The sequence below is a fragment of the Lygodium microphyllum genome, chromosome 20 (genome assembly GCF_053477565.2).
Source record: "Lygodium microphyllum isolate KBCC chromosome 20, Lygodium_microphyllum_v1.1.10, whole genome shotgun sequence".
Classification (NCBI taxonomy): Eukaryota; Viridiplantae; Streptophyta; class Polypodiopsida; order Schizaeales; family Lygodiaceae; genus Lygodium; species Lygodium microphyllum.
In genome coordinates this window covers 38,884,465-38,906,689 of record NC_141154.1, presented here as the reverse complement: position 1 = coordinate 38,906,689, position 22,225 = coordinate 38,884,465, and the positions used below count along the sequence as shown (strand labels likewise).

Sequence of the window (22,225 nt, the reverse complement as noted above, 5' to 3'; positions counted from 1 at the left end):
TGAGCCTCGAAAGAGAGGAGCAGGAGAGAATGAGCAAGGAATTGGAAGACCAGGAGCGAAGGCTCATGGCCTTGGTGCAAAAATAGGGAGAAGGCATGGAGGAAATGAAGAAGAGAGCCGAAGAGAGGGTAGGCCAAAATGAGCAAAGAGTGAAGACCTTGGCACATCACCTGGCTCTTGTGGAAAAAGAGAAAGTTCTAGCAAAAGGCAGAGCAGAGGTAGCCCAAGTGGTCTTCAATACTCATCAACAATGAATCTTCTTGAATACCCTAATGGATGCTACTCATGTGGAGGAAGGGGGGTCCTTGGAGGCGGTAAAAAAGAAGTTGAGCATAGCGCGCAGAGCTCTGCGAGCAGGGCTACACATGCCCTCCCAACCCATTGCAATTGGGCTAAGCCCAGAGGAACAACGTAGATACCTGCTATCGGTCGGCCTAACCCTCCAGGAGATTGATGCTCTGGGGTTCATAGAAGAGGTACAAGAGCACCCAGGGAGTGAGGCTGAACTATAAATTGAACTAGGCAGATTCGAAGAAGAAGTGGTTCCACAACCCCCTTCACCCCATCTTGAAGGGCAGTGGGTGGCAGCCAGTAGATGCATCCGCGGAAAGGAAAACTACCCTGAGGAGAAGAGGAGGAAATTGGTGGAAGAAGCTCGACAAAGATTGAGGGCTAACCTTATGGCCCAGCTAGCTGTACCCCTCCCGCCATACCCAAATGACATGCCGGCCAATTTTCCTGTGGATCTCATAATCTGGGAGAGACAAGAAAAGGAGAAGCAGCCCTTCAACTTCAACTTCCTCATCCCCAATGCCCTGTGCAGAGTCCTTCCCCGTAAAATAGTGGACGAGGTGATCAACGTCGGAAGCCAGCTAAGCCAACATTTGCTGAAGGAAAGAGAGAAGAATCCCACCCTCTGGGGCACCAAGTATGTGGAATACTAGCAGAATAAAGTTTTTGAAGTTCCTCGATCCATGCCTGGATACGAGTGCCAACCACTATGGCAGAGGATGGTCTTCTGTAACACTCTCCCTTCAGAGAGGAACAACCCTACCTACATGGCATACCCTCGTAGAATAAGAGTAGACTTCGATGCAAACACCCATGGCCGTTACGACTTCCCTGTCATATATAGCCCTTGTACCACCACCTTAGCCCAGGCCCTCACCTTCACCTCCGACAGCTTAGATGCTACCATGACACACTTTATTGCTGATTTCTCCTCCTGCCCGGATCCTGCCTTCATTACCACTTGCAACTATCTTAGGCTCCTAAAATCCTACTTAGGCAGGACCCCACCCTGACCGAACGCGGCCTTCACCCACTCTTTTTTTATCCTAACACAATTGATAGCTGCGGGATGACCCGCCTAATGATGCGAGCCAGCCTCCTCCCTTTTTTCTGCCTCGCTATTCTTGAAGATATAAGCGACAGCCAGTACACTCGCTGCAGCCATCCGTTCCTCTCCACCACTCCCCTCCAGGTCCGCTTGAACCTTAAGAATTTCATGCAGAGCTAGAGATTTTTGAGCCATTCCATTAAATCTCCTTCACCACCCCATCCTGAGGACGAGGACTAACAATTCCCTACTACTGAACCCCACAAAAAAAAAAAAGAGAAGAAGAAGAAAGAAAGAAAGAAAGAAAAACATATCCGCACACAAGTCGCGGCACATGGCTCACAGCCCCTACACCTAGGGGTCCTTAAGTTAGGCACATTCGGTGACCTTAGTTGGCTGGCTCCATTCCTAACCCCCAGCCCTTTTTGCCTCCCCACTTCGTGCTTAGGGCACCCCAAGGGAAAGACACACCTAAGGAGCTAACACCAGCCTCGGGTTATACTTGTCACCCTAAGCTACACACATTGCACCTCCCCTTACACGAACAGGGTTCTCAAGTGTGGGACATCACCCAGGATTACCTAGGGTTAGATCCAACTCCCTGTTCCACCAGCATGAGCACCAAACACTGCATGGCAAGGTAGACACCCCCATTAGGTCGAGCATCTTCTCTTTCCAGGTATAACAGGATGCTGCGACCCATCAACTTCGGAGGCCCCCATCATCCACTCTACGCCCCTTAATTCTCCACCCCAATCATTCTTGAAGCTTCCCAATCGCATGAGTCCCCCAGCCCTGGCTCAGAATCCACCCTTCCACAAAAGAGACCTTGCAATGCCATGGGACTGGCACACGTCTCGGAAGGGGGTAATGTTAACCTCAGTTCAAGATGATGGAAAAATGAAGCAAAAAGCAGAAAAAGAACAGAAAAAGAGCAAGGGCACAAAGGCGGCCCTTAAAAGACTAAGCGGAGGTGAAATTGAAATTTTAAAGAGAAGGCGCCTCTAAAAACTCTAAAAACTCTTGCAAAAGAGCGCCAAGCTTTATTTTAAGAGTGTCAAGCTCTCACCTGTGCAATTTGTAAAGGTAGATGGGCGGTAGGAAGGAAGCTAGGAAGATAGGAGGACAATGGGAAAAATGGCCTAGGCCAAGGCCGACCATGTAAAAAGGATGGGCGCCCATAGAATTTTAGGGCTTGTATATATAAAGTTCAAAAAGTAAATGGAAGCTCATTCTTTGGTGTGTGGCTAATAAGAGACCTCTGTTCTTCATTTCTTCCCTTCTCTTTGCTTATTTGTATGCTCTTGAGGGAGGGAGTGTGAGAGTGTGAGGGAGTGAGTGTGTGGGAGTGAGGGATCAAGAGGGTGAAGCTCTTCACCATCTCCACTTCTCTTCTTCTCCTATCTTCTCCTTGCTTACACAAGCACGGCCATGGTGGATGGAGCTTGATGGAGGAGGCTTCAGGGTGCTTGAGCTAGCATCAAGGATCGTGGAGCTACCTGTGTGCGTGAAGGAGAAGGCAACTCATTTCGGCATTGAGGTAAGCTCACTACATTCGTAGGTTAGAACAGGGTGCTTGAGCTAGCATCAAGGATCATGGAGCTACCTGTGTGCGTGAAGGAGAAGGCAACTCATTTCGGCATTGAGGTAAGCTCACTACATTCGTAGGTTAGAAGGTGCATCTACTATGTGAGAGGTAGCCATTAGAGCTCGCTTGGAATGCTTGAAGCGATAAACGGTCCGTGGGTCTTGGCGGTTGAGTGAGAGCTCCCATAGTTAACATAGTCAAACTATAGGAAACCATGAACACCATATCTAGATTGCATTTGTTTCAATTCCATTTCTAAACTCTTCAATGAAGTAACCATGTTTATTGAATCTTACTTGTAGTCCTTTATCAACCATTTGTCCAAAATGATACCAAAGTCTTAATGATGGTAGACACATACCAAACATCTCCAAGCTTATTCTCTATCCCCTTCCTCTCAAACCATTCTACATGGTGTGTCATATGATTTGTACCTCTTGAGTTCAAAAACCAATCCTTCTCTCTAGGGGCATATGTCATGATGCCAAGTACATGCTCCATAGCAAAAAGAGGACCTCTAGGTGATGAACCACCTCTAGAACCATAGCCTATGCATCCATAACCACCTACATAATGACCATACTGAGTCCTTCCATGATATCCATACATTGCATTCTACTTATAATATCATTCCTTCTCAAAATGGCCAAACAATCCACAATAGTGATGACAAGCAACATCTTTATGAGGACTAGACCAACCCCTACCTCTAGAAAAGGATCTCTCCCTGCCTCTAGGTATAAAGTGTCTAAAAGACAGAAAATAGGGCTCAAACAATTCCCATATGGCTTAGGGAGGTCACTCATGAATATATGTGTATATCACGTGGGTTCAAAATAAGATATTTTAAAAATACACATTTTTTACATACAAAAAGGTGTAATATAAAGGGGTTATTTACAGATTGAATAGAAAAGGGTTGTATTTTATTCAAGGAAATTTCACAAATAAGGATATTTACAAATATGTCTTAAATGCAGGTGATGTAGAGGATATACATATAGTGAACCCCTTGAGCCCTATCGCCCAAAAAGCATCAAAATATGTGCCAAACATGGACAATTTTTCCTACTATATTTCTACAAATTTTTGTGCCAAAAGAATGAAGTTTAGGACAAGATCACACTATAGTAATGTTTTTGGACCTCTTCTAATAAATTTTGCCCTCCAAATTGGTACCTGGAAGTTACATAGAAACTAACCTTTTGATCCTTGAAACAATTAATTCTATCTCTACAATGTAAACACAAAAATTGTGAAGTGGTCCAATCGAAACCAATTCAACTCATCTTTAGTGTGAAAGCAATTCCAAAATAACCAAATTACATCTTCTAGTATGAACACAAAGTGTCTGAACTACTTCAATGCCTTGTAAGTGTGAAAGAAGATAGAGTGAGGGGGAGGGTTAATTTAACATTTGAGACAAGTCTTAAAAGCCTCTTTTTATTAAAAAAAGCTAATCCTTTATAGCTATGCCATTGACTAAGGATAGTGGAACTGTGCAAGTATTTGAGTTGCACTCGATGGCATTAATCTTGCAAAGGATGTAATTTTGTCATGTTTTGTTAAGTGTTTGAGCTTCAAGCTCTCTCATGATGCCATGGATTAATCTCTTATTTCTCTTCTCTGTCTATTTGATACAACCCCTCTACCTATCAAACAAGTAAGCCCCATGCTCAATTCACAAGGTACCCATGTGCTTATGGGCACAAGCAAGCTCGTAGTTCAAGCAAGCCCCGAGCTTAAGCTGCAATCATGCTCCCAATATAAACACGTCTCAAATTGACACAAGAAGCAAACCAAACCATTACTGTCATTCATGATTTCAAACCTTTAATGGCTTCTCAAATGTATTCAAAGCCTACAATAGAATCCCAAATCCAAGCTCCAATAGCTCTTGCAATCCATACACCTATTTTGAGTTGATTAGATAAGGATTTCTATCTAATTTAATAGTAGAAAACAAGATTGAATCCGATATGGACCTTGATTCATCATGCTCCTCAATTCAATTCTTGACTCTTGCATGCTTTTGCTCTAATACCAACTGAAAGGATTCGATTTGATGTGCAGGAAGCGAGATTGCACAAGATATGGAGTCTCAATCCTTCTTCTTCTTCTTCTTCTTCTTCTCATCTCTTAGTACACACCCACTGAGTATCTCCCACAATGGATAGATACTTTGACTTTAGGACACTTTACATACAACCTCTTTTCTATTTCATATAGTCATAGGATTGACTTAACCCATTTTATATTTCTCAACACCATTGATTAGACCTCATGAGAGAGATTGTAGCCTCAAACAATGAATTATAGCATGCATTGATGCCATAGATCTTGGCTACTTGTGTGACTATCTTGGCATAGAGTTTACTACAAGATCTATGGCTACTTGTGTGACTATCTTGGCATAAAGTTTACTACAATTGAGGGGGGTATTGTTTTGTAACACTATAAGTACATTGGGGAGATCCTTCAACATTTTTAGATGCTAGTCTAGAAGCACATCTGTACTCAAGTTGAGATAGGGTAGAGGTTTACAATTAAACATGTAGGAGATCCATTTGATGCTTTTCTTTATTAGCAGGTTATTGGATCTCCATTGTATTTGTATAAGACATGGACATGTATTCGATTTGGTGTCTCAAGGCAATTGACTCATAAATAGCCTAAGAAGAAAGTCCTTACCTTATTAAATTGAAGCCATGTTCTTTTTAAAAGAGATAGTCTTACCTCCTTAGCTCACAGGAAATGGCATAAATTTCAAGGAAGAGGGAGTACTACTCTCTTTGATAGGAACCCGCTTGTAAGAATATGAAAACTCCTAGGAAATTTGAAGGAAGAGAAGTCTTAATCAATAGACTAATGGACAAGAGCTTGGACCAATAGTCAAAAACACACTTTTTAATACCAATGATGATGATGCTCTTCATGCATGGGATGAAGTCTTGGTTAAAAACATCTGCTACTCTAGTCAAACCAATGCTCTAATACCAATATTTAGATCTCTTACCATAGCTTAGAACATGAATATATAAAATTTAGTAGAAATTACAAGAAAGAATGAAGCATACAAAATGCAAAATGCAAGAGAGAGTGCATACATAAGATTAGGTACAATCTCCCCTTTGATTGAGAGAGCTCTCCTCAATGCATGTATGAAGTAATTTGATCGATCTTTTGCCCAAAAGTAGCCCTCTTTACAAATCTACAACAAGCTATTTGCTTGTTTAATCACACTGAGGTTGTTGATCGTTTCTGGGGGAGGGGGGGTATCAAATAGATAATCTAACGTTAAGCCTAAATACTGGTCTAATCCTAATAGTGTTACATCTCATAAATAATAGACATGAATAAAATAGACAACACTATAAAAATAAATGCATCAATCTATATGCATCTAATAAATAGAGCTCATAAAACCAATAAACAAATATAAAATATTTCAAAATTGATATAATACTCAGCCTAGCTTTGCAAATGTATCCTTGTCTGTCTCTACACATGAATGGAGTCTTAGATTAAATAAATAAAGTCAGTGTGTGAATTAGTATAAATAAATCATTTTTCAAAGTACAAAAAATATAAATGATTAAGCATTGGTTATTGCCAAAAAAAAAGGTTAGAGGATAAAGCACACTTGGCTAATAAAAAGAGTGATGTGATGATAACTCTTTACACATATAAATGCTAACATTGGACAATGTGTATATTATATAATCACCAATGGAAATCGCTCGTGTACACATGAGTAATCTCATGCTTAAAAATGATAGACATATTAGTCAATTTTTCACTTAGTAGAGAGCCTTTTTTCCCTTTAGAACATACCTTGGCACATAGAGGAGAACCCTCTAGCTAATAAATATCTCATATGGGCTACCTCACATTAGCTAGTAAATACCTCTTAACAACATAGGTTCACACAAAAAGTCTTACTATGGGCTTCAATGACACATATATTTCTATTACAAGGCCAGACATGTATTTGCTTTGAACAATTATTAAGATTTCATCCAATTGCATAAGCTATCTCTACCACTTGCATAGCCATGACAATACTTCCTCATAAATAATGCTTATATATTCTCTTAAATGTGCATGCATGTGCACACATACATGTGTATACATGTGCACATATACATGCCTCTATCAAACATATAAAAAATCTTTTACACACACACATTCTTTTATTCTAAGTAGCAAGGTTTCTTTGAGACTATGATTTTAGAGGCCTTGGTCATCTATGTATACTCAAGTCACCCTTAACATCATATGATTGGTAATATCACACTGTATAACCTAGTATGGAAATGTGAATTATTAGAATATGATGGCAATAAAGCTAGAGCTATTCCTTTTCTATTCTAACATGTAGGGTGAGCTATATGTAATTAATATGGGTTCAAATGGTCAAGGTATGGAACCTCTCAATCATCAATAATGACAATTCATTTTTGTATATTTTTTGTCATCAATCAATGTGGTTGTTTCTATGTTGAAATAAAACACGTAATAGATTATTTTCTTCAAATGTTGTATGGGTTAGGGGATATTTTCTTCATACGAGAGAGAGAGAGAGAGAGAGAGAGAGAGAGAGAGAGAGAGAGAGAGAGAGAGAGAGAGAGAGAGAGAGAGAGAGAGAGAGAGAGAGAGAGAGAGAGAGAGAGAGAGAGAGAGAGAGAGAGAGAGAGAGAGAGAGAGAGAGAGATCAATGGAATGAGAGGAATGTTTAATAAGGGGTTTCTTACCACTTACACTTCTTGATTAGAAAAGTATAAAACACGAACTAATGAAAAATTGGTCTTAGAATTGTCACTTTTCATATAAGAAAGCAAAGCAATGAAATATTCTTTTGTGACGTAACTAATGCCTTGCAAGGATAAGCAAATAGGTTGGCATGTGCATAGGATCATCTCATTATTGTACATTGAGTATTTTATACATTCAATGAATACAATTTTGGAAATATATTCATATGATTAATTGTTATAGCAATAGAAAAATAGTTTGATACAAGAAAAAAGCCACCTCCTACATTAAACAGTAAGAGCCTCATCTTCTTGGGTGCAAATGGATTTAGCCACGTGGTAATTTCAGCATGGTGGGTAATGGTTATGGATTGGCAAATTAATAAGTATTCATGGCAAACCCAAATATGCAATTAATTGGTCATCTTTGATGGAGATATTATGGACTTTGTTTTGGCAAGCCCCTTTCTTTCCACTACCAACTACCTATATGAGTGCACACATTTTCAATGGTTGTAATAAAAAATTTCCATCTAAGGGCTATGGAAATCCTATAAGAGCCTATTGTACTTACTAGTGTGGCGATGTGCTAATGCAGTTTGACCCAATGTCCAAACCCCACTAGGAGCTAGTAATGCAACATGGCTCTATCTAGCATCCTACACAAACATGTTTCATGAGAAATTTCCACACTTGCTACAACATTGACAGCTTCGCATGTTTTAATGTGTGTGAAGGGAAACGGGTCAAGCTAGTTAAGTCATTAGTAAATGTATTAGAAATTGCATACCATGAGACATTGAAAAAACACATAGCATTATTTTTTCTTTATTATACTAAAGTTGACATTTCATGGTTGGAGACTCTTAGCCTTATTCACTAGAAATGTAGTAGAGTACATGTATCTAAAGTTGCTAAGAACAAGTTGAAAATCATGGAGAATTTACACATGAGTTTGAGGATTGAAATTCAATCTCCACCATTGAGGACAAATTTCTTGTTATTGCATCTTGTTCTTGATTTCCAATAGCGTTGCAGCAACATGGGATATACTACCGGACAAGGGTTAGGCTTTTTAGAACGAAAGCCTCCTTTGTCTAACTATAAGCTTTCTCTTTTACCGCCTAATACATACTTTAATGTTTCCCAAAAAAGATAGAAAGTATTGCAAACTTTTTCTTTCTTTTACAATATGATACATGCTTAAACATTTTCAATCTAATATGTACTTAAACTTTCCCGAAAAAGAGTCATTGGTTTGTTAATGCAGAGAAGAAACAATAGCGAATGAGATCTCAAAAAGCAAATGTTATATGAGGGATCTCATGTGAAGATGCTCTTAATAGGTGAGAGAGAACCAAGTTCCAACGTAGCAAGTAGGTTGGATTATGGACATGCATGTGACTAAAGGATTTGCTAAGTGCTTGCATATAAACCTGCTGGGCATAGGCAAGATGCGGGAAAGGCCACCTAGAGGATGATGGCTAACTACCCAAGTTGCCCCCTCCTCCTCCTTCTTCTTCATCTCTCTCTCGTGCATCTCCTTTGTGGTCGTACTGTCGTCTCTTCTTCTTCCTCGGCCTCGCCCTCTTCTTCTTCTTCCGCTGCTGCATCCGCATCGTCGTCCCATTCCTCATCATGCAGGCCCCCCCTCGTGGTGTTCGGAGCGTCCATGGTGGACGTCGGAGAGAACGCCGAGGCCATGCCCTTGCGCTCCATCGCCGAGTTCCCGCCCTACGGCCTCGATTACTTCCGCAAACCTGCAGCTCGTTACAGTAATGGCCGCCTCATCATCGACTTCATCTGTGAGTCATCGCCTCCTCCCAGCTACTGCTGCGCCTGCCGTAAGATTCTGAAAATCGATCAGTAATTTCTGCAGTCCTTCTTCAACCGCTACGCAAGTCCTTCTCACAAGGAATGTCATGTTCGTTGGAACGGGCATCGTCTTCACGAATTTTGCAGCCTGTTGAATACTTGCACAGTCCTTATCCGCCATTTTCTTCATGAAGTTTCATGTCTGCTGCATTTTCGCACAGTCCTTATTATATAGGTTGACCTAGCATTCATGGTGAGGCATTTTTGCACCCCTTCTGCAGTTTTACCATGGGACATTCTGGCTCCTGTCAATCACTTTAATACATACAATTAATAATCACGATCTGCCACAAGGATCGCATGTTAAGAAGCCTTGTTCCTGCCTCGCACCGGTACCATCCGTGCTCAACAGTTGTCAAATCTGGCATTGTTAGTGACCCTGGAGAGATTGTGGAACCGATCATAAGGGCTAATTAGTTGTGAACAACAGCACTTTACAGAGCAGCCGATAAAGCATTTGCGTGTGTTAAGGAAAAGCCAGGTTAAATTCCCAGGGATGAAGTTGTGGATTTGTGGCATTCAGAGCAGCATCTGACATGGTATTTGTGTGAGAAGCCGGTTCAATTTCCAGGGATGAACTGGTGGATCTGTGGCATTTACAGCACAGCTGATACGGCATATGTGTGTGTTACATGAGAAGCCAGGTCCGATTCCCGGCGGTGAACTGGTAAATTTGTGGCTCTACCCGTATCGGGCGATATGACTTCCAAATAAACTGTCAGAAAGTGTCTTACAATTATCCTTTCTGAAAGAGAGAGAAGCAAACCATGCTTGCCCAAACAAGTCTTTTACTTTCTGGATTTTTTTTTTGCAAGTAAAATGTGGCTGATTATATTACTCAAAAAAACTGATTACAATGGAGTGCTCATGCTCAATAGACTAGCTGGAGCTGATGCAAAGTTACAAGTACATCATGTATACAAGACTCTCAAGGCGGTCGGGGGGCAAGAAGCCATGGAGGGGGGGGTATATCGCCATCTGGGGCTACCTGCTTGCATCACGAAAAACAGGTCCTGGCCGTTTCAAGTGCGCATAAAATGACAACGGAGCTCCTGATGAGCCCTGGACTCGCCCTGCATCTGATCCCATCGGCCACGGAGGGAGTGGATGATGGAGGTCCATAGCTCTGGTAAGGTCGCTTGTGCTGAAAGTCTCTCTCTGTCGAAAGCCTGCTGACACCGTGCCTTTCAGATATGCCATCCAGTAAGACTCCTTATGATCTCCCATACCTTAGAGCGCTTTGCTGTGGGCTCCAGTACTTGGCGGATGGGTAGAGCCTCCAAACTGACCACTGCATATGACCCTGCCTCAATAATGAATATCGTGTCCTGCATCCCGGCCTTATACAGAAGGTGACGGCCTTGGTTGATTGTTTGCCAGCAGAAAGCTCCCCATGAGATACATCCAAGGCTGGGTGCTATACGGCGAAGGATGCGGTATGCTCCTTTCCATATGAATTGCGTCTCCTTACATGACCAAAGGCAGTGCTTCAGGGTTTCCAGAGGTTGCTGTGTGCAGCACTTACGACCTTCCTCCTTCTGCATGTGGGCAAGCCAACTTTCCACCGCCAAGCCTCCGTGTGTTATCAGCCATAAGAAATACCCCTCCTCGGCCTCCAGCTATCCCATAGGCGGCGCCAGAAGGTCCGTCGGAAAGGCTTCGTGATGTTGTGCTCTGCCTAGTGTCTGCTACGTGATGGCGCCCAATCCATATCCTTCTGCATTAGTACATGTCTGCCAATCCTGGCAATGTACTCTAGGAACCTCGTTGGCTTCTTAGCGACTGCAGTGGCCGGCCATAGCCACTCTCTCGGATCCCACTTTATCTCATCAAGTGGCCTGTCCTCCCAGGTCCAGAGGTGCCACTCCCTATGCTTCACCTAGAAGACAAAAGAGTCGAGCCGCCACGTCTTCCCCTGAAGGTCAATCACTCGGATCCTTCTCCATGAAAGGACAGCTATCCCCTCATCTTGCTGCCTCTGCCAAGGGCTAGACACCCCCTATCTTGTACAGTGAAGAAGGTCCCAAGTGGAGTGCCGCCCACTTTACCTGCCACCTGTAGTTAGGGGGATGCCTGCTGGTGAAACCCTAGCGGCCCATAACTCCTCGGGTTCTATCGGCTCTCGCATCGGGGGAACAAGCCACTCCCGAGGTATTGCTGCGTCTATCTCTCTTCTCCTTAACTCCACTCCTCTCTGGCAGCCTGAAACTTGTTGCAGTATCTCCTCGTCTGTCATCCTGTACACCTTCCGCCATGTCCCGATGGTACGAGCTGGGCCGGCCTCCCAACTAGCTCATTGGATGTGGGGGCACTTGCCAATCCGTGTCTCTTTCCGGTCTTTGGCTTGGGGGTTCCAAATCATCAGTTGACGGTCTATCTCCTCTTAGCAACCTGGGGGGTTTTGGATTAGGGCCTTCCGGGCCCTGCCACGCGCGGAGCAAGTTGTGCAGGAAAGGAGATTTGGGGGGGAGGGTGATTTGGGTTGACGTGAAGATCCATCTCAGGGACGGCCTCCACTCACTGCCAAGCCTCGGTCTACACTCCTGAAGACCCTCCTGCAATAAGACCTTCTAGGTTTGCCCGCGTGGTGTGAGGCTGCTGACAACTAGCTTGCCCAAGAGGGCCATACTCTGATACTCTGGGTCTATGATCCCAAGCCCTTCCTCTGACCGATGCCGTATGATGGTCGCCCACGCCACCTTGGCCCTGGAATCCCTAGAGCTGTCAGATCCAGACCAAAGGAAGTTCCGCACTAGGTGGCGAAGCTGTACTACGTAGGATGAGGAGAAGCACCAATACGAGGCGATGTACCAGGCCATCGCTAGGAGGACTTGGTTAACCACCGGGGCTCAGCCAGCTAGTGAGAGGCGAGCCGTGCTCCAGTAGGTCAGCTTCCTCCTAATGGAATCAAGGACAGGAAGAAACTGTTGGGCAGGAGCGATGTCGAGTCCCACCTGGAACCTTAGGTATCGGATGGTCTGCCCTTTGCTCACCCATCTAAATCCCAGGTGGACGCCTTACTTCGCGCTAGAGTCCAGGTCTGTGAGGAAACCAACCGACTTTCGCCAGTTGATTTTCGCTCCTACTGCAGGAGCAGAACACCTTAAGAGCTAGCCTCACTCTCTCCAGCATCAACTTATCGTCCTCTATGTAGAGTGCTGTATCATCTGCTTACTCTGAGTCTAATAACTCAGTCTCCTCTCTCACTGGAAGTTGGAGGCTGCGTAATCCGCTCACACGTGACCTGAGGAAGTGAGACATCGCCTCTGCAAAGAGTAGGAACAGGTATGCCCCCAGGGGGTAGCTTTGTCGGACTGATCTCTCTAGTTGAAACTCCTCCCCTCGCCTACCACCCATGAGAACCCTGTTGGTGGCGGCTGATCTGTAAAGTGCGGAGACCCCGCGAATCCAAACCTGGGGGAAACCCAACCTCACCATGGTGCCCTCTAGGAAATCCCAATCCACCTTGTCATAAGCTTTCTCGAAATCCAAGAGTAGTACGACCAGTCTCTGTCCACTGTGCTGAGCCCACTCTGTCGCCTCAAAGAAGGTAAATACATTGTCTAGGATGCTCCTATCTTGGACAAAGCCTGCCTGTGTGTCGTGGATGATGTCTGGAAGCACGGGGCGTAGTCGCCTACCAATCATCTTTGCCAGTGCCTTATAGGCCACTGACAATAAGGTGATCGGTCTCCATTGGGAAAGCTCCAACCGGTCTTCCCCTTTGGGAAGAAGACTGATAAGGCCTGCCGAAAGACTCCCTGGCATTTGTCCTGAAGTGAAAATCTCCTGAAAGGCCATTAGTAGAGGGTCCTTCACTACTTCCCATTAGGTCTGAAGAAGGCCTTAGAGAGGCCATCCCCTCCCGGGCGTTTCTGCCCATTCTGTGTATGGAAAGTCTCTTCTAGTTCTTTCTTTGTGAAGGGGGCTAAGAGGGAGTGTCCTATCTCCTCTGTGACGAGGGACGGGATGTGATCCCAGACCTGCTATCTACAATGCTGTCCCCTAGTTGAGGCTGTCTCCTGTTGGAAGAGGCGCCTGTAGTAGTCAGTGGCAATCTCCATCACCTCGTCTGGGCTAGAAGGAGTCCTCCCATACTGATCCCGAAGGTTGCATATCTGCTCTCCTGCGGTGCGAGGCTGGTGCTTCTAGAAGAACTTGCACATCGTGTCCCCCTTCCGCGCCCAGAAGGCTGTTGAGGTGCGGAAAGAGAACTCCGAGCGCCTATCCTCAAGGCCAGTAATGGCTGCTCGTGCTTGCACCTCCTGTGCGTGAAGGGTGGGATCTCTTGGTGCCTCCTGTAATAATCTTTGCGTGGCTGCAAGGTCTCGCCAGAGTGCTCTCTCCTCCTCCTAGCTCTGCTGCCTGGCTTGTATGGCTGCCTCTTGGCAGATTCTGCTCGACTCGGCTAGGACCTCTGCAACCTCCTCTGCGATCCGGTCCCTCCTACCCCCCTCCTTGGTCCAAATCTGCTCTATCTGTCTTGTCACCTTCTCCCTCCTATAGATGAGTCAGGGATACGGGAGTATCGTGTGTCTAGGGCAGATGCTGGGGGATCAAGGGTCAGGATAACCAGGCAATGATCGGACAACGTGGTGCCCGCCAATTGCTCAATCTGGCCTCCACGAGAGCCTCCCCACTCCCCCACATAAAACCTGTCCAACCGCTCCAGCAGGACTCCATCTAGCTGCTTGTATCCCCAAGAGAAGTCCAACAACCTTTCCCTCCTGTGGAAGGCAGGGTCTCTCCAGGCATCACTTGCTCCTACTGCCAGTAGAAAGACCTTCCATGCTTCCTACTCCTCCCTAGCCATGCCCTAGTAGTTTCTGCCTCTCCCCTGCTGGTCCTCCAAAGCCTCCAGGTTGTTGAAGTCTCCTCCAGCGATCCAGGAGTCCACATTTGGGAGTCCGTCCGTAATCTCCACCCAGAACTTGCTGCGTGCCCTAACCTCCATAGGGGCATAGACATTGAGAACTCCAAGGCACGAGTCCCCAATATCCAATCTGATCCATAGAACTCTCCCTGCCACCATCATCCCGTGGTCTTGTACACAGGCGGTGAGACTCGGGCCAATGGAGGTGCATACGCCTCCACTCCTGCCGTGGGCATCTATGGCGTGCTCCTAGTAAGTGTGCGAGCTGCCTGGGAGTACCTTTCCTACCTGCTGGGCTTGGGTGGGAGTGAGCTTGTGCTCCTGTAGAAGTAAGATGTCGATCTGTCCGGCAAGGGCAGGCTGTAGCTCTTGTCGAACAATCAACTTCTTGGAACCACATGCCCCACTGTAGTGGAGACTATTCACATTCCATGATGCAAGGTGTAAGCTCATGGGAAAACCTGTGACTGACCGAATAGGCATCTGTTCGGTGTGGAGGTTGCTGATGAGGAGGAAAAACTATGGGGCATACAGGTATGCTTTGTCGCCGGTCTAGACGGTGAACTCCAATCCCCCATGGTGGCCCTTGGCCGGACCATAGGGGTGATAGATGCTCCAGATGGTACTATCAATGCATTTATCAGCCATGCAGAGAGTTGTGACTTTGTACACTGGTAGAAAAGGGCCGCCTGTGCTAGGGGCCACTCGATCACATCCCACGGAGCTCTCCACTGTGGGGGGGCTTGAAAGATAATGCTCAAGCGTGGGACCTCGGCACCAGCCCACCAGTTAATGTCCATCATGTAACCAGGCCATTGCTGTGCAAACAGTGCTAGTTCTTCTTCTCCCATCCACTGGGAGGTGTGGTCCGCCACTTGACTCTTCAGCTCCTCCTCTATCTGTGTCGTCGTCCAATCCTCTGAGTGAGAGTATTGAAAGAAAAAAGCGTAGTTTGGTCCATCCGGTGGTGCTAGGAGATGGACCTTGCCCCTTCTTGACTTACGAACCACGAATATCCCCACCTCAAGAGGTAGTGGGAACTCTCCGCGCTCCGCAACTCTCAGGTAGGACCATGGGCCATTGCGGAAGAACTCCTGTGGCAATAGCTGTGCCTGTCTCGGGAAAGTGTGATGGGCGGCAAGGGCAGATGAGGTGGTGGTTGTGTGGGAGGGGGAGCACTGTTGGCGCGAGGAGGATGTAGGCGTGTGTGGCTCATCACCACTTGTGGGAGGAGGGAGTGTGGGTCTGGGGGGGATCACCTGAACCGGATGTGGATCAGGGGGTGCTCGGCAGGGGAGGTGCTAGGGAGAGGAAGAGGGGGGTCAGGGGATGGAGGGATGGTCGGAGGTATGTGGCGGGTGTGGAGGGGTGGGTGGCCCTCAAGGGGGGGAGGGGGGGCGGCTGTGACCGAGGGTCAATGGGGGGGCCATGGGAAACAGGGAGGGAGGGGTGTGGGGGCTGTGGGAACTCAGGTGAGGTGGTCTGTGGTGCAGGTGATGGATGTGGGGGACTGTGATCCTACCGGGTGGGGCGGGCAGGGGGGTTTTTCGGAGTGCTTTGCCGAGGGGGTACCGCTTGCCCTCTTGCTCCTTGCTGTCGAGGCTAGGTCTGAGGAGTTGGCTGTGGCCCCCCCTGCTGTCTCCCTCTCTCTGTCGTCTCTGGACCCGTGTGAAGTTGTTAGTGTCCACCTGTGGGCCTGTCGTTGGAGCCGCCTTGGCCCCGAAACTCGTACAATCTGTTGCTTGATGTCCACTTGATGTCCAAAGTCGTGGCAGCGTAGGCACTGCCCTGGTTGCCCAGTCACAATGACCTGTTGCCTAAAGGAGTGACCTCCAGCCTCAATCTCCAGGAACTTTGGTATGCTTTTTGTGTCTTTCACAGCCACTCGTACCTTTGGGACTCTTGCAGCTATCACTGCATTCGCGAAGGAAGCAGGGAGAACTATGCCAAAAAGCCATCTAAAGTCTTCCACTAACTGGCGGTACTCTACCGCCAGTCCGGGGAAAAGTAGGGTGACTGGGTGTCTGAGAAAACTGTTGTGGAGCGCAAATGACTCCACTGTGAAGCTGCTATACCAGGGAACCATGTAGATGACCCCCTTCGTGGAGGCATAGGGCGAGCTCTCCACTAACTCATGGGCTGTGTCCCGCAGAGGGGAGTCGAACCATGAAGATCCCTCGGCCCATGAGGACTGCCTCCAAGATCTGCCTGTACCAATGCGCAGCGTGGAGTGGAGCCAATCCTGCAGCTGGGCCCTCGATGGGGAGTGTCCAACGACCTGACCAAAGATCGCTGTTTCTTTCAGCTCCAACTCTGTGACCCGGACGGCCAAGAGCTGTTCCTTAGAGAGGATGATGCGCAAGGTGTTTGACTGGGGGGCACTCGTAGAATGCATCGATGTCTGACCAAAGGTTTCCGTTGCGTGTCCTTGCTGAGGACCTACCACTCACGTTGCTGCGCTGTTGGAGGAGGGGGGGATGTTGCTGCAGAGGAAGGGAGCAACTGGAGGGGAGGAGGGCCGATGGCAAGGGGGGGGGGGGGGGATACTTGTTTACACGGTGGGGGTGGTGTTGGACACCGCTGTAGTCCAGCTTGCAGCGAGGCGAGCGAGTGTGTTAGGCCTATTGTACAGAGCCGCGGGCCACAGTACGGGTGGAGGGGGGGGGGGGGTTTCAGGGCGGAGGGGCGGGGAACCAGATCCTTAGGCAGGAGGACACGGCGCGGGTTCAAGCGGGGGGGAGGTTTCCAGGTGGGGGCGATGCGTGCAGGGGGGGAGAAAGCGTGGTGTCGAGCGGGAGTGGACCCGGGAGGGGGGGGGGGTCGCATTGGGGGGAGATGGGGGAGAGGCAGCACAGAAGGCAGGGGGGTTGGCGGGGAACTAGCGGCGCACACCATGGGACAGTGGGGGGAGCACTGGTTGCAAGAGTGCAACGGCGCGTTGGTAGGAGCTCTCTTTACTTTCTGGATTGTATAAGTACTTGAGAATTAATTGAATGGCTTCTTCTTCTTCTTATGTGTGCAAATTCGAGAGCCTCAGCTTGTCGCTTATCTTCTAGTATAACTGCAGCACAGGGATTGGGCTATGGCTTGCTGGACCCTTTTCTCAAGACAGTGGGGGGGAATTTCGCCCATGGGGTCAGTTTCGCATCCTCTGGATCCACCGCGCGAAACACGACAGTCTCAGGCAATGGCACAGACAGCAGTGGGCTGTTCTCCCTCTCCGTGCAGGTGGATCAGTACAAAAGGTTCAAGGCTGCAGCCCTCCGGGCACAAGCCAAGAGTAAAGGTGAGGATCCTGATTGTTTTAGCTCCTTTTCCCTGCATTGCCTGTGTTGACAATGGCTGACCTAGTTAGAGAACTTCCAATACAAGACATCCTGCAGGCCTTCATAACATATCAGGACCTAAATGCTGGATAAGTCCTGTTAAAGGTTGACACATTAGGTGGAAAGCCTCCCTTTTCCTCATATCTTCTCTGGTTGGTTGCAGGATCTTTAAAGCACTTGCCCACTGCCAAGGGGCTCTCAGAGGCCATCCACTTCATCGAGACAGCTCACAATGATTACATCAGCACTGCATTCAGAACGGCGAATTTCGACCCCCTCTCGGAAGTGCTCACAACCATTTCTGCCATGGAGGCAGCCTTGCTGGTACGTTTGCGTGCTCCCTCTCGACTTAAAAGGCTCTCACTTTGCTTCAATTTCCAAGTCCAAGAGGGTTCTAATGTTCTACCCAAAAAATAGCCATTCGGCAAAAGAACTTCTAACGTTCCAACAAATCAACCATCCATTCAAGCATCAAATGATCATCTATGAACGGACTGACTGTTGTGGCAAATTCTATCATGGATCAATGATAGATTATGTCTCTATCTAAGATTATACATATCAACGAGCCGTAGCTTAGTTGGTTGATGTTGATGCGTGAATTCTAAGTGGTATTCTGATTGATTCCTCCCTGCTGCTGCGATCTGCCTTGCATTAATTTAAAAAAAAAAACTAGGATGACCATAAGAACATGAATAAAAGTTTTCGAATGTTGTAACAAATCATGTAGAAGCTTCCATTTAGCTTGAATTCAAAGTCTACGTGGGTTTTAATCTTCTTACAAAAAGATCGTTCTAATGTTATCGCAATATCATATTGTGCCTCAAGGGAAAAATGTTGTTGAAACTCGGATGATGCATAAGGGCATGAATAAAAGTGACCAAATGTTGTGGCAAATCATGTAGGAGCTCCATGAAGTTGGTGCCCACAACATAATTGTGATGAATGTGCTTCCACTGGGATGTGTTCCTGGCTTTCTAGGATCAGTGACATCTCCCCAATTACTTCAATATGATGCAGATGGATGCCTTGCCCCCTACAATAACCTCATCAACCTTCACAACTCTCACCTTCAACAACTCGTTACCAAGTTGCGGCTGCAACTCTCATGGAAAAGTCTTGTACTCTTTGATGCAAATGCCATTTACTTGGATGCAATTCGAAACCCATCCAAATATGGTAAAATACACCAGTCCTTTTCAAGCCCAAAGAATTACAACTTATCACTATAATCCACATTAGATGCATTGGTTCTTTTAAGTCATTTTTGTTGCACTAATGGTTTTCTAAATCATTTCACCTAGTCATATTTCAAACATTAGCTCCTTTGTTTTATTTGTTTTTCACACACACACACACACACACACACACACACACACACACACACACACACACGCACGCACGCACGCACGCACGCACATACACATTTTTTCATTTTTGTCTCTTCTTGTTTTCTCTATGCTAATGTGCATGTGTGTGTGTGTGTGTGTGCATGCATGCACACATATATATATGTGCATATGTATGTGTATATGTATATGTAAGTATATGCTTGTTCAATCTGTGTGTCTACTTGTGTGGTCTTGTAAATTTGTACATATATTTAATACATGTGTGTTTATTTGTGTGGTCTCATAAATATATGTTCTCTTTCTCCCTCTTATCGTTTTTATTGTTTCTTGTTTCTTTTTTTTGCTCATCTCTCTCATCTTTCTTCACCTCATGTGTGCATATGTATGTATGTATATATATGTGTATGTACGTATGTATACAGTACACGTGTATATACATTATGTGCGTCTATATATGTACACGTGTATATATATGTATATACATTGTGTGTGTGTGTGTTTGGGTGTGGATGTGCTTGTCTATGTATGTGTGTGTACACGTATGTAAGTGCATATTTTATAAGTCGGTACCCATTCACTCTCCTCTCTCTCTCTCTCTCCATTTTTTCTCTATCTCATATATACTTATGTGTATGTAAGCATGTATACATATATGCACACATGTGTGTATGTATTTGCACATATGTAGACACATATACATGTATATGTATGCATATATTATTTATGTGTTTTTATAGTCTATGCATGTGTGGTTTTAAAGCATGTGTACATTGGATATATATGTTTAATCATTACAATTATTATCTCATTCCATATGTTCAATTTTTCAAAATTCAATTTTTTGAATAGTGTATATGCATTTGTGAATTGTTTTAGAATAGGACGTATTTCGTGTGTGTGTGACATATACAAATTTTCACGTTTATGCATGGTTTTAGAGCATACTTGCATTGTATGAATATGTTATCCATTAAAAGTATTGTCTCATCTAACATGTTCAATTAAAATAAACTATTTATATTGTAGGTGCATTTGTGAATCTTTTAACATTATGTAAGCATTTCATGAGAGAGAGAGAGAGAGAGAGAGAGAGAGAGAGAGAGAGAGAGAGAGAGAGAGAGAGAGAGAGAGAGAGAGAGCCACATACAATTTTCACATTTGTGTGTGCTTTTAGAGTATGCATACATTGTATGAACATATTCAAACATTGGAATTATGATCTCATTCAAAATGTTCAATTTAAAAAAATCAACTCTTTTTTAGTATTGCATATCTATTTTTGAATCTCTTTAGAGTATATATAGATTTCATATGAGAGAGAGAGAGAGAGAGAGAGAGAGAGAGAGAGAGAGAGAGAGAGATTTTTAAAGACTCACATTTTCCCTTTATATGATTATATCTTATGTTCAATTTAAAAAGAGAGAGAGAGAGAGAGAATGTGAATATATTTGTGTTTAATTAAAAAAGAGCATATGCATATGTATGTGTTAGAGAGAGAGAGAGAGAGAGAGAGAGAGAGAGAGATAACCCTCACTCACCCTTCAAGAAGAAGCTCTCTTCATTTCTTGAACGTCAAACTTCTCCTCCTCATGCCACATAGGGTTGGGAACCTTCTAGTTGCTTGGAGATCCCCAAGGCAAACCTCTAAATAATAGAGTAAATGAACTGAATACGTTTTTATTTAATTTATTTTTGGTGATCACTATTTATAGATCTAATAAATTTACTCTTTCAGGTGTCAAATTTCCATTCAAAGCATGTTGTGGTGTTGGAGGAGGAAAATATAATGTAAGCCCTATCCGTTGTGGTAAAAGTGGAACAATAAATGGGACCAAGATGGAAGCTAAGAGGTGTGATGATCCTTCTAAGTATATTAGTTGGGATGGACTACATCCTGTGGAAACATTTTCTAAATTCATCGCCAATGGTGTTTTAAGTGGCCAATATCTTCAACCCAGTTTTGTATTTGCTGATTTTTGTATGCATAAGTAGGTCTTGCTATTGACCAACCAATTTTCTTTATTAGGACTTGCTATTGACTTTTGTACTTGAAAGTGGGTCATTCAAGGCTTCAAGGTTAATTTTTTAATTGACTTTTTTCGTTTTTTGTTTGCTTTTCCAAGGCTTCAAGTAGAGAAAAAGTTTTATGTACTTTTCAATCTTGCAGCTCAAAATGCAATTACTTAGCACATAGAGAAAACCTATCTTTAGGTTATATAGCCATTGGAGAAGGCTTATTATACCATATTCGTAGAAAGTAATAATGGCTAGATTTTGAGAGCTTACACCAAGGACTTCTTACAAAGGGATGATTAATACCCTTGATGACCAACTTGACTTTTCATAATTTCTCGAGGCATCCATCTCAATGGCCAAGTAGAGGAGAGCTACAATATAGGATCTTTTCATATCGCTTTTTAAAAAAGGTGCATACTTATTATCTACACAAGGAAATGCTTGACCTAGGGCTTAGCACACACTCTTCCATTTGAGCTAGTTGGTTGCTAAACCATATTTGATCTAGGAAAAATTAGTAAAAAGTACATAGGTTTTACTACAATTGTAAATGAGTCTTTTCAAAAGGTTATGTTATCGTGATAAATTTTTGAGCTAAATGCCCAATATCCATTAGTATATAATGCATTCTCTATAGCTTTGTTTTGAAATTACCCACACAAAGGCTTGCAACTTTGTGCACAATGTTGAAAATATATGAAATATTCCCCAAGCCAAAGTCTTCTATAGATTAAGTCTTTCTTATAGGCTCACCTAGTCTCAAGTGATATTACATGTTGCAATGTTGAAACAACTAGGCACTTAGAAGGAAAAGAATATGTATTCTTTTTCTCTAGGGTCTATTTTGATGGTAGTAAGTATTCCATTATTAGGATGATGTGTTGAGATTCTCAAGAACTTAATACTAGACTACTCACACATAGTTGTAAAGTACTGAGTTAGACTATGATTAGCGAACTATACTTAATGTTTGACTCTTTGGAATCTTATCTACATAATTGAGAATCAATTCTAATAAGTAACATCTTTAACCAATCCTAGTAGCCAATTCCTTCTATGACTATTTTAATTAATTGGTATCATTGTCACTTATGCCATCACA

General features: G+C 44.6%; 1 protein-coding gene across 2 annotated transcripts; it reads left to right on the top strand.

The window, feature by feature from the left end:
* The first annotated feature begins 9,061 nt into the window (after window positions 1–9,061).
* LOC148018853 (GDSL esterase/lipase At4g01130-like) lies at window positions 9,062–21,169 on the top strand. Of its 2 annotated transcripts, none has more exons than XM_087701150.1 (5): window positions 9,062–9,486; window positions 17,497–17,715; window positions 17,919–18,079; window positions 18,661–18,934; window positions 20,843–21,169. In XM_087701150.1, exons 1-5 carry the CDS (start codon window positions 9,159–9,161, stop codon window positions 21,097–21,099), a joined length of 1,239 nt encoding a protein of 412 aa, XP_087557276.1. In that variant the 5' UTR covers window positions 9,062–9,158; the 3' UTR covers window positions 21,100–21,169. The 2 variants fall into 2 exon arrangements, with proteins under 2 accessions (XP_087557276.1, XP_087557277.1); XM_087701151.1 differs by having other exon boundaries at window positions 9,072–9,486; window positions 18,776–18,934; window positions 20,843–21,046.
* Window positions 21,170–22,225: the final 1,056 nt, after the last annotated feature.

What these genes read in the sequence shown, in the direction of transcription:
- LOC148018853 (XM_087701150.1), top strand. Translation starts at nt 9,159, where the DNA reads ATGATGGCTAACTACCCAAGTTGCCCCCTCCTCCTCCTTCTTCTTCAT. An exon ending in GGCACAAGCCAAGAGTAAAG is followed by an intron (nt 17,716 to 17,918) that starts GTGAGGATCCTG and finishes GGTTGGTTGCAG; the next exon opens with GATCTTTAAAGCACTTGCCC. An exon ending in CCATGGAGGCAGCCTTGCTG is followed by an intron (nt 18,080 to 18,660) that starts GTACGTTTGCGT and finishes CAAATCATGTAG; the next exon opens with GAGCTCCATGAAGTTGGTGC.